Below are 12,959 nucleotides of genomic sequence, written 5' to 3' on the forward strand. Positions count from 1 at the left end.
TGTTTGGCTATCCTTGATTGTCATAGAAAGTTCTTGTTCCAAATAAGGACCTTAATCTGCAATCCTCTCTGAACTGAGGGAAACATAGCTGGGTCTTCACTGGGCTTCAGAACAGACCTAACCTGAACAACAAAATTGCTGCTCACCTGTTAATAAAAGTATATTCAATGTGTGTGTGCAGCAGCTATAATAACAGCCAAGTGCTACCCTTGCTTACCTAAAGACCAAGCTCCATCATCATTTACTGCTGATGCTTTTACTCTATGGCTTCTCTGAAAATATGTTACGAATTTTTGTAAAATAAAAAATCATGTCTCTCCAACACTGTACCTGTGAGGTAGGTGTTATGTGAGGAATTGATGAAATAGTGTGACAGTGGCTGAGACATATCTTCATTTAAATCCAGTTTCTCGGGTGGGACCACGCCGTTTTCTTCTCCACTCAGGTATCGCATAAATCCATCCACTGATATCTGTCCTGAGAGAAACACAGATCCATGGAAAACACCAATTAATTTTGAGTACAGATTTTGCAATATACAGATGTTATGTTCAATATACACTAGCACAAAGATGTGTGTGAGAGACCATATAATCACCAGACTGGCCTACATCTAATTATTCATTTATTCTTTTGTTACTATTATCTCATTTTCAGCCATATAAATTGCAGGTAATATAACATCTCTTTATGTGTACCAAAGATAAATCATTTCATAATCAGTGTCTACAGATGATCAAGGGCATAGGGGAATCAGAGTTACAGAGGGCTGTAGGAACAGTGAAAATAAATCTAAGGCTATCAAGGAAAGGGGTCTTCTGGGGACAAAATAAAGCATGCTTTCCAGAGGAAACCAAGAAACCATCAAACAGCGAGCTACACAAAGAAATGGGTAACTGACTTCTTTGAAATGTGACTCAGTGTGTGTATATGGATTCAATCAAACTGCAAAGCAAAGTAAAGCAAACTAAATGAACCACCTTTCATGTGGGGACTAAGCTTTGCTTTGTAACTTTTATATTTGTCTTGCAATTCATCTCACTGGAGTACCAGCATAAATGATTATTTCATATGCTACTGGCAAATTAGAAAGCTGAGCCCTGTCTTCAGCTTAAATATCAACATTGATCTGTGGAGCTGTGCTTATTACATAAAAATGAATTTCTCTGTCAAGCCTTCTGCATAAAGTTGATTTTAGGGTTAGTGTCAGTCTGTAAATATAGACTGAAAAAATAATAAAAAAAAACCCAGTAATCTATATTTGAAGATAAAGGTTTAACAGAACAAAGTGGAGATATTTTTCTTTGGTATTTTTGTTACTTTTCTATATTTCACTTGCAGATTTACTCAACTGCTTAGCTTTAGTTAATTCTTTTAGTGCCTATAGTAATACAGATCTATTCCTCTGAAGAACCCTGAAGCAGCTATGCACCGGGTGACTCTCAACAATGAGAATTTGATACCTTTTGTCTGCTACGCAGAATATTCTGAATAGCATCTCTAAAAAAAAAAAAATTAATCTTACTCAACTTGACTAAGGCATTGAAAAATGTAAGATTTCCATTCTACTACTAACTGTGCTGCTCTCTCCTTTTAGGGTCTCTCTCTTTTTATCTTAAAAGATATTCACGTTTTTTCCTAGTATACAAAAAATTAATGGGCAACCCTGCATAATTTTTGTAAAGCCTGTAACCACATGATGCAATATAGCATGTAAAGCATTTACTTAAAATCTGTGCTTAGATCCTAGGATTTGGCTCTTGATCAGACAGGAAAAGATAAAACAGCTTTAAGTTCAGATGCCTCATTTTCTTAACAGCCCAGTATGGTGGCACTAAATGAACCTATTCATACGACAAAAAATGTAGGGACAATACAATTATCATTCATTCTTACGACAACAATTGCATGATGGCTGGAAATAAAAGCATCAAGTCCATCCACTATTTTGAGACTGTAATCTGAGTGCAATCTTCTCAGGCTCCACGGTTGCTTTGTTACAGAGAAATTAATAATTCACAGAGTCCTACAGACTTTACTTTTCACAAGAAAAAATACAAGGTGGAGGAAAGCAGGAAGAGAAACACCACAGAGGTTTTTCATAAAACTCAAGATTTATGACCAACTTATCTGCTGCATGAATCTACATTATGAATGCAGACAGTATCAGGCACTATCACGGAGTTCGCTTGCACTAAAATCCGCTCTGCATCAAGTTGACTGGGATATAGATACTGTCTGTGGTGTCCATTCATACCACACAAGCAACATCATACAGGAAACGGGTTAAGATCTGAATAGGAAGCCTGCTAAATGTGGACTCAGCAAAGCCATTTCATGTTACAGAGGTTTGCAACTTCTGATGTTTGAGATGCCTCATCCAGAGTCATCTTCAGTATCTGTGTTGTGTTCAATGTGCTCCTTTCAGCCAGACTAGGAGGCTTATAGTCACTCTGTCATTCCTGCTACAGGGTAAAACAAAATATAATGGTTTTCATACACACAGTTCTTTAAAACCACTGTGGCATCAAAACCACAGTGTTCAAAAAGAAAGGTTTATGCTTTGTTATACAGATACTCATGTCAGTTCACATAGGCATAGTATTCAGCCATCTCCAAGTGATCTGTTAAATCCTCAGAGTATACCTGAGGGGGGCCTTGAAATTCTAGTTTTTCAGATGGAGACCTGAAGCTAAGAGTAAACGAAGTGACTGACCAGTAACCCATGGAAAACTCTGGGGGTTAAACTGGGAGCTGAGATGCACAATCTCCTGAAGCTTGTCTGGGTGAACTTCAACACATTTATGATGAAATTAAGCAAGGCTCAGGTCTGCACTTCCCCCTTCCATCTGTTTTGTGTCTCATCCTGCTTCTTTGCTCAGTTCCACAATGAAGTAAGACAAGGTCTCCACCGTGATCCTTCTGCATATTGCCACTGATATTTACATAAATCACAGTACATATTATTTACATGCATAATTTCATAATTTCTGAGTTACAAAATTATCTGAGCTTATGGCTGTAGAATGCTATTTTCCACATCATAATTAAGCAGTCAGCATTTCAGAAAGTAAAGTAATTTGCAAGTTCAATTACAGCCAATATTGCACCAGTGAGAGTTTTACTGTGGAACAGAGATGGCAGATGTCAAAGGGACTTTGTATCCTGGATCCAAAAAAGAGTAGATTGTTTGTGCCAATGTCAATGATATTCTGTGGCCAACTGCAGTGAGGACAATTCTCAGTGGACAGTCTTCCAAGAAGAGATGGCCTCAATTTATTGGCAAGATCTGTTCTATATTTTCTTAAACATATAACAAATTTGCTGCAGACACTGGCAATAAAACATAATTTGTGATCAATTCTTTCCATTACAGCTGTCGCCTTTTATCTTCAGATATATATTAGGAAGATTTAGTGGATATGATTAGATACAAAGTTAGAAGGAAAAGAGATACACCAGGCAAAGAAAAAGGGACAAGACAGATTACCTTTTTTTTTTCTCTTTTGCTGGAACATAATTTTCTTAAACCACCTGAACACTTTGTATTTATATGCTTAAAATTGACGAGTTAACTGCCTTGTCTTCTTCACTCACCAAGTGGTCTGGTGTCACTTACTAGGACAGATGTTGTTCCAAAGCTCACTACTGTTTGTTGAGATGCTACCATCAACTTCAATAACGTTTAATTCAAGACCTTTACTAAATCCCAAGTGCAATGCAAAGATGACTCCAGATGACTCTTTTCTAGGTGTGTTGGCAAAGCCACATTGAGAAAAGCAAACGCAGATGTAACCATAACAAAACGTGTGTCAACAGCTACAGTACTCAGTGAAGATCCTCTCCTCTACCAGGTCTGAAGTTTACCAGCACAACTTTTTTTGTCCCACTCCCTCCCCCCACCCAATATCTCCTCTCTTTTTCATCTGAATAATTAAAATTTTCTTATGGTGTCACCAGGCAGTGCTTTATTAAAACACCTAAACAGTACAAACATAAAAAAACATCCTTTTTCCTGCACTGTGTGGTCACTTTCAACGTACAGCACTTGCCCCTTTTTTCTGTGGTGCTGCCGGAATGCCTCCTGCTACGCAGGGCCCTGCTGCCCCCCGGCCTCCACCTTCTGCTCCTCCTCTCCCCCCCCTGGGAGCTCTCAGGGCTGCTCCTCACACTTTTCCCCTCACATTTCCCCCTCAGCTCCTTGCTGCCAGCAGCATTTTGCCAGTTCTTAAACCCTGTTCCCCCAAGGCTCTGTCAGCATGGCCGTGGGGCTGAGCGGGCCAGAAGTGGTGTGGAGCGGCCCCGGCCTCCCCTCACAGGAGCCCCACAGCCAGGGCACAGACACACAAAAATAAAAATTCAAGATATTCCAATCAAGCTTCCCATTTTGAACTTAATGCAAATCCACTCATGCTCGCAGGGAGAGTGCTGGCACAGCACAGCTCACCAAGAAGCCACTGCATAATGTGCTGCAGCTGGATGACTTGCAGAGTTTGTCAAAACTACCCAGCTCCAACGCAGAACGGAAGATGCTCATGTACTGTATTTCATGACTAACATAGGTACCTAGGCTGAAGAAATCTGTGATGAAAGTCAGCTGAAGGATATTTGATTGCCAAAGCCCACATTAGCTCAAGTTTTGTCCAAGCCAAAGTAGCAACAGACAGATTTTAAAGTTCTTACTGTGCAGTGGAGTAAGTTTGCAAAATAAAAGTGCAAGTATTGAGGAAAAATACAAAAGCATCTAATACATTCTTAATTACAGACATTGCAAATACCTCAAAATCCTGAATGTGTACGTGAACACTTGTCTATAGATTAGAAATTATTCCTTTGTGTAATTCTAAAAACATATCTGAATTGAAAACTTTAAAATAGATAGAGCTGTCAGAAAGCCTGTAAATGCACTTACATGCCTCTCTCCATATTTATACATCTTCCAAAAGCTGTTCTCCAAACAGGAAGGAAGCTTGATCTTGACTTCTCTGTGTCTTTTGAACATTTCATCCATTACCTTCTAAGTATGACATGCTTGGCAAAATACCCTTGCAGTCAGGACTGCCCCCATGAAAACTGTTATTGACACTGAAGTTCCCATGCCAAATTTCACAAGAGAAATCCACTCCAAACTCATACAGAACCATCCAAAACAGCTCCAGCCTTTTATCCCTGAGCTACTTTTCTGCACTGTGGATTTAAGCTTTACTTGCACTTTAATTGCACATACCAATAGTCCTTATGTGGTGTGCCCACATTTCCTTTTCTCCTTTGCACTTCTAATTTAGAAGCTCAACTTCAGCTGCCAGTTGCTTGGTAGAGTGTCAGTGATAGTCCCACCTGATGCTTCCCAACCTCGCCTTTTACTGCCAAAAGGTAGGGGGAGGACCACATAGGAGACTCCAAAAATGTCATCAGCGTTCAGTGTTTCACGTGTAGCAAAGCATGAAGTAGCCCATTAGCAAGTGGTTCCAAAGGACACCTGGAACAGCTGCTCCATACACCCTACTTTGCAGTGAGATTCATGCAGAGATCAAAGAACCCACACCAGACTGACAGTCAAGTGAAGTCAACCAAATGTGGTATTTTTTCCCTAAGACTCGGTAGAAAGGAGAAGTAATTTCCTACTAGAGGAGTAATATATTTAATAGGGATGCTGAGAGATTCGATTGAATTTCCCAGACTGTGATCAGCTTCATTACCTGAAACATGGTAAGTGTGGAGCAGCTTGATCTTTCACTGCATCCCTGGCTCTACCCGATTGCTCCAAAATAGGTACAAGGGAGAAAGAAAAAGAGCTCAAATGAAGTAGCAAGATCTTAGTATTTCACTATATTTTTCTTGTTAGTTACAGCTACATGATCCCATACCTTTCATGTGCTGTTACATTGGATCAAAGACATAAGTGCTCCTGGATGTCAGTTCAAAGAAAAACAAAAACACAACTGTTACTTTGCCTATAAGAAACAGTGCTCCTTTGGGGTCAAGATTTGTCATTTCTAAAAGACAAGAGAAGTCACTTTCATCATCCCAAATCCTTTTACTTGGAAGCTCTCTTCAGGCAGGTGGCATGCTGTTGGCAGAGGACCTGTTTGAAATTCACAAAATCTATTTGGGTAATGAAATTAATCCTCTCTTCTGTGACTCTTAGACATTGCCAACGTTCATTAATCAAACTGTTTTCTTCTGCAGTTCATGAGATCTGGAATTCCCCCCTTCCTGGGAGATGGTGTTCACAAATTTGCAGTGTAACAGAAATTCCATGCAATCAGTTGAACTGGTCGATAGGACAGACTGCACTTTGTGAATAGGCTCCTCTATTTGAAGACTTACTCTGTTATCATAAGGCTCTTCACAATCCTCTCTGAAATTATTTAGAGAACCTAGCTTATTTTTTAAAATCAGGGCCTGTGACAGTGCTTGTGCAGGGACAGGACACGATGCAGGGCAAACACAAACATAGGTAACAGCCTCATGTAAAGCTCTTCTCATGCAGTTTCCAGGGCTGGCAAAAGCATAGGCTGCTTTCGACACAACAATCCTTCCCCTGCCACTTAATGAGACAGGTAATTTGACAAGTTCCTGCTTTCCCAATGCCTGTATCATGCCAGCATGACCAACATATTTTTCTGGATGTGGATATGCTCATGGGTACCTGTGAGCTTGCCAGCTCAGCAACTTGAGGATGTAAACAAACTCTTGCTCACTCAACACCTGCAGCACTGTGCAAAGCACAAAGTGAGGGTTCAAAGTAAGGCTCAGCTACTTAAAGAAACATCTTCATTGGCTTGGTATCCTACACAGAGGCCCAGGATAAAGGTCAAGATCCTGGCAGTGTAGTAGTCTGGAGGAAATATAAAAGTACAGCTAATCCAGTAAATTTCTCAACCCAACTGCTTGTTCTAAACTTTGCCCTCCTAATTGCAGCAGGTAAGCTGTATACCCAGCTACATGATTTCCCTCAGCTCTGCCTCACCTGTCCAAAGGAGCCTTCCAGTCTTTTGGGACAAAGTAGGACAGGAATCAAGGGAGGCACAACTGTCACCAGAAAAGACTGCTTGTCAGCACACTTCTCTTTTCACTTCAGTCTCGCAGCTTTAACATCAGCCTTTACTTATCCTTTCAATGCTCTGTATGACAGTTGAAATGTGCATTTGCTTGTAAGCAGTCAACAGGTCTGGCTGCATGAAACTCAGATGTTTCTTTCCATATATTTGCAAACTTAATAGTCTTCCATTTGTTTACGCCCATGCTGTTACCCACTCAATTATAATGTAAACTGGAAGGCACCACTGTGCCAAGAGATGTTACTAAAGTAAAAAAGAAAACAAATAAAAAAAAGGAAAGAGACAATTAATTGGCACCTCATATCACCCAGCTAGCAACACAGAATTACATTAGTATTTTGTCTGACAGCAAAATCAGGTCTATCCAATGCAATCTGTAACATTAATCACATTCATTGTAATCCCATACAACTAATCAGTCCTCTCACTGTCAAGTAAAGCAGGTATTTTATAATCGTGTGAGAGATCTGCACAATATGTCCCATTGGGAATTCTATTTCAGAAACCAGCACTGCAACTTACAGCTCATTAGGTATTACCATTTTCACACATGGTGTAGAGTAGGATGCATGTACCCCCAGTGTGTCTCTTGATGCTGGGCACACATTAGCTGCTCTATGCTTTCTAGCTTTGTGAGCCAGCAGAGAAGTTCACAAGGACAAATTTACATAAAATTCGCAGTGTGTGGGACATGATGTGCCAGAGCCACTCGGATGACACTTGCCGCATTTCCATCCAAGTGATTTTGGAAGCGATGCTGAAACTTGTTCAGCTTTCCAGACAGGCAAGCTATTACTATATTGCTACAGTGTAACCAGAATTACTGTCTGCATTCAGTTCTGTAAACTGGGGCAGGACAGGACTGAATCCTCCAAGCAAAAAAAGTCATCACAAAGAGTGTCACTAGATGAGTCCAGACTGAAAATGCCACAAACCTACAACTGTGGTAATGGACTTTACCCCGGAAATATCAGTGCTGCTCTATTTTATGAAAAAAAAAAAAAATGGGGATACAAAAGAATTCCAGGTCTCAGGTGAAGATCTGCAGATACTTCAAAATATCTACATACCAACTTTAATTTACAGACCACAAGCAGAAGGCATCAGTAACTCCTCCATTTTAGCAATTTTCTCAATCAGCAAGAGGACACCCTCATACTAGTCAGACAGTTCAATCAAATAATCATAGCAAGGACAATACATCTGAATTGCTCTATTTGAATATTAGTGAAATATTTCATAGAGCTTCTAAAGTCAAATTTTTCCTTCTATCTGTACAGATAGAAATAAACTGAAGTCACACTAGAAGATTTGGGTTTCTTATTATTTGACATCTAGACTCTTTAACAGAAGTCCAGAGGCTGCTGCATTGATCTGCAGTAGGTGTGGTTTCATAGAGCTTTTCAAATTGCAGTCTGAAAAAGTAGAATCAACACCAACACAGATTTTAAAGAATAGGCAGTTGTCTGGGAGCTGTTATCAAATAAAGTAGTAAAGCTGTAATGAACGAGGTGAATGGGAAGGAAAACACATGAAAAAAATACAAATAATAATTCAAGCTAGGTAGCTGATCATTCAAGCAAAGAAAAATCCAAAATACTGAGCTGAATTGGGAAGAATAGGCCTAGAAATCCATCACCCTAAAAAGCAGACAAGATGCAGAGAACATCAATGTTTCTGCAGGTACCTGCATCAAAATAGGTGGTTGGAAAAAATGTAATTGTTTGGCAGAACATTTTACTATCAAGTCATTGATGAAACAAGCAAACACACATGGCATCAAATATAGTCAGATACATATCCATAACAAAACCTAACCACACAGGCAGTCCTACAGATTTATTTGACACAATTTATGCTTAACTACTGACAACATCAAGGATCTTAATGGAATCACTAACACAGAAACCAGTCTTAGGACTTGTTTTTGTCTACTTAGTAACAGAAATATGCATGTATACTGAAGATTATTTAGAGTGGTGTTGTGAAATAACATATGTCACAATATATGCCAAAACAAGGAAGATCAAACACGTAAAGCTGAAGTGGCAGTAGTACAATGGTCAACAAGTGTTTGGAAGTGTAAATGATAAGGTTACAGTGGTGAAATGCTGAACCAGGTAATGAGATCAGAGTATGCAATGGGAAACTTGAGATGAGTGTGTAAAAGAGCTTGGCAGTGCTACAACTCATTGCAGGAGAAAACAGCCTTGCAGTATATTTATTTGTTGTCTCCTTGCTTAAATCCTTTCAAATCAAACCAGGACAATATCCTGTTGTGTTCAAATCACATTTCAGATTTCTAAACTTAAAGGAAAACATACTGGTTGCAATTCTGCCCTTGGTTATACTTGCTCAGCTACTTTCTGTAATTAGGCAGTTACCTGGCCACAAACCAAAACAAGCTTTCTTTGGCAGCAGAATCCTGGAAAAGAAACATAAAATTTAATAAAAAGGGAATAGAGCAAGAGTCATTGTTCTGCCCTTGAATAGGAATATTATAATTGGACACAGAGATAGCTGAATATAAATAAACAGAGTGGCAACTCCTATGCAATATCAGAAATAAATGCTTACTGATTGACAAGCAGACAGTGAGGGAAAACATGAGGAGATAAACATGTTGTGCTTAAGTAGCATAAAGAAAAGTGCTTGCTCAGTATCAGTTAACCCATGCAGAAATATCACATGCCCAAGGACACTGAGATCCAGAATACTTTGAAGAGTAAAGATCATCAACCAAGTAAAGTAGAACTCAGTGTGTTTCAATCAGAATCCCTTGCCATTCTTATGAAGCTGTCATATCCATTTTATCATCCGTACAAGTGCACAGAGAAAGCGACCATTGAAAACATTTTTTTTATTTATTTTTCAAGAAAATGTTTGCAAACAGAAAATAACTTCTTTGAAAGGTTTCAGAAGTACCACAGCTCAAGACAGTTCACTTTAGGGAGGAAATATTTCTTATAAGCCTTTAGGCAAACCACGTATAACAGCAAAATAGCAAACCTTGTATTTTTATGATAAAGATTAGTTTCATTCAGAATTAAAACTTTGGGAGCATTCCAAAGACAATTTCACCTTGAAAGGGAAAGGAACATGGAGTGTCACCTGAGAAGAAAGAAAAGTTTCTCACTTGTGTCTGTTGGCATGAGCCATCCATTTTAACAAGATATTAACGTCACAGTGCAATGTTGAGCATGGTATTTATCACTTCTATTAGAAGTCACAGGGGTTTTTCAGCCTTTTTGAAACACCCAAGAAAGGAGAGCTTTAACATACAGGGGCTGCAGCCTGTGAAATGTATGCACTTTTTTCTACCACTGCTGGAAAACAGTAAAACACACAATAGGTGGGGAAGATTTTAAATACTCAGCATTTTATCCTACCTAAAATCTAAATGTTGGTAACACATTAACTTTAACAGATATTGATTGTCTAAATCTCCATGGCATCTTTAAAAGCTGCTGTAACAAAGCATGGCAACAGCTCAGAGATTCTGGTAATCAGAGGTGTTGCAGACCTTTGTATGCAGTATCAAGCAGTTTCTCACTGCTCCTTTTTCATCTTAAAGAAAGATAGCTCTTTCTTTAAATCAAAATATTTTCTAAAACATAAGTAGACATATATATACAAATCTAAGTATTAGTAATTTTCAAGGACTGTGGGAAAAATCCCATTCTGGTGCAGATAAGCAAGAAATCTCTCCTTAGTTTCAGGACTGAAGCAGAGTGATCAGCATCATCTCTAAGCTGAACTGAGAAGAAATGCTACATCTGAAGTTTGCTAGAGAACCACATGGGACTGCAGCTTATTCCTTGGCAGGCATTTACTTTTCTGCTTTTTTTCTTTTTTGTTCCCTGTCCAAATTCCATTTTGCTTAAAAGTGCTGGCCTGATTTGTGCAGTCTTTGCATCAGCAAGCCCCAGCTACTGTCTTCTAGGTTCTTGTTGAAGCATGGGGCCTTGGCTGTTAAAAACTACAATGAATTTACATCTTGGTGATACTGGTTGACACTGCAAGATAATGCAGAGCAACACAGTGATGTAATGTATGTTCCTCCAGTGTCAAGAAACTCTGTCCTCAAGACCCACCTTCCCACTGTTAGATGCAAACATAGCTGCTGCTGCATCAACATTTAAATCCTGAGGAAGAGAAATCATTGAGCATTTAAAATCTTCCCTACCTATGTGTATGTTTTACTGTTTTCTAGCAGTACTAAAAACATAATATACATTTCATAGGCTGTAGACCTTATGGGTCAGAGTCTTTCCTGCGCATCTCAAAAAAGGCTGAAAAAACCTGTGACTTCCAATCAAAGAAATAAACACCATGCTCAGTATTGCACAACTACTTCAGTTGGGATCAGGAGGGTGATCTAGGAGAAAGAGGTGCTAAGTGGCCTAGAATCTGGATAGGTCTCATTCATTACATCAGGACAACTGAAGCAAAGACAAACAGAATGAGACCCAAGTCTTCCAGCAGACATCTTATGCTTGGTATTTTTAAGCACTGTGAGCCCAAATTCCTGCCATCTACAAAAATTACTGTGGACAGAAAGTGTGCATCACAGGATTGTACAGACACAAGCCCATCTTCCAGCTGCTCTTTACTTCTAAGCACAGATATAGTAAGATATTGCTTCTGGCAGGATATCCCTTACATGATACAAGACAGGTAGCTTAGATTCAATTATATCTATAAAATCCATACAAAATGACCTTCATACTAGTTCCTAGCTAGCAGTGGAATGAGTACTTTACAACACGGCAGATTTCTGAAACAGGCCAACAACTAGGTAAGTGGGAAAATTTTAACCCTGTTAAAAATACCATTAATCCCATCAATACTACAGTTATATCTGACAGATTTGAAGGATGGACACAATTAGGGTATGCACTTTGAGTCCTGCACTTTGGCCACAACAACCCCATGGGGAGCTCCAGGCTGGGCACAGAGTGGCTGAGAGCAGCCAGACAGAAAGGGACCTGGGAGTCTGGATTGACAGGAAGCTGAACATGAGCCACACGTGTGCCCAGGTAGCCAAGAAGGCCAATGGCATCCTGGCCTGTATCAGGAACAGCGTGGCCAGCAGGTCCAAGGAAGGGATTCTGCCCCTGTACTCAGCGCTGGTGAGGCCACACCTCGAGTACTGTGTCCAGTTCTGGGCCCCTCAGTTCAGGAAGGATATCGAGGTCCTGGAGCAGGTCCAAAGGAGGGCAACTGGGCTGGTGAAGGGACTCGAGCACAGATCCTATGAGGAGAGGCTGAGGGAGCTGGGGCTGTTCAGCCTGGAGAAGAGGAGGCTCAGGGGAGACCTCATCACTCTCTACAAGTCCCTGAAAGGACGGGGTAGCCGGGGGGGGTTGGTCTCTTTTCCCAGGCAACTCTCAGCAAGACAAGAGGGCACGGTCTCAAGTTGTGCCAGGGGAGATTTAGGTTGGACATTAGAAAGAATTTCTTTACTGAGAGGGTGATCAGACATTGGAATGGGCTGCCCAGGAAAGTTGTGGATTCTCCGTCCCTGGAGATATTTAAAAAGAGACTGGATGTGGCACTCAGTGCCATGGTCTGGTAACTGCAGCGGTAGTGGATCAAGGGTTGGACCTGATGATCTCTGAGGTCCCTTCCAACCCAGCCAATTCTATGATTCTATGCGACACTCTTCCCAAATCTCTGAAAAACACTCTCTGTAGAATGCCTTGGAGTGAACCTGAGAGATATAATGATGTTAAATGTTGGCTCACTTCCAGTTGCTAAGTTGTATTACGGCATCTAAAAATACATAATTTTTTTCTCTTAAGCAATAGTTCTCTACATAAGCTATTAATGCACTTGCCAAAACCACTCTTCTGCAGTGTAGTGGGAAACGATAAGAGTGCAGGCACGCTATAA

General features: G+C 40.1%; 1 protein-coding gene across 4 annotated transcripts in view; it reads right to left on the reverse strand.

Annotated features, from left to right (window-relative positions):
- Positions 1 to 12,959, reverse strand: part of PLCB1 (phospholipase C beta 1) — a 401,022-nt gene that overhangs the window by 120,667 nt on the left and 267,396 nt on the right. For all 4 annotated transcript variants that reach the window (XM_071740286.1, XM_071740289.1, XM_071740290.1 and 1 more), the window contains exon 10: positions 331 to 477. In XM_071740286.1, coding sequence (XP_071596387.1) covers positions 331 to 477 — 147 coding nt within the window. The remainder of the gene's footprint in view (positions 1 to 330; positions 478 to 12,959) is intronic.

The sequence above is a fragment of the Heliangelus exortis genome, chromosome 3 (assembly GCF_036169615.1).
Source record: "Heliangelus exortis chromosome 3, bHelExo1.hap1, whole genome shotgun sequence".
NCBI classification, from domain to species: Eukaryota; Metazoa; Chordata; class Aves; order Apodiformes; family Trochilidae; genus Heliangelus; species Heliangelus exortis.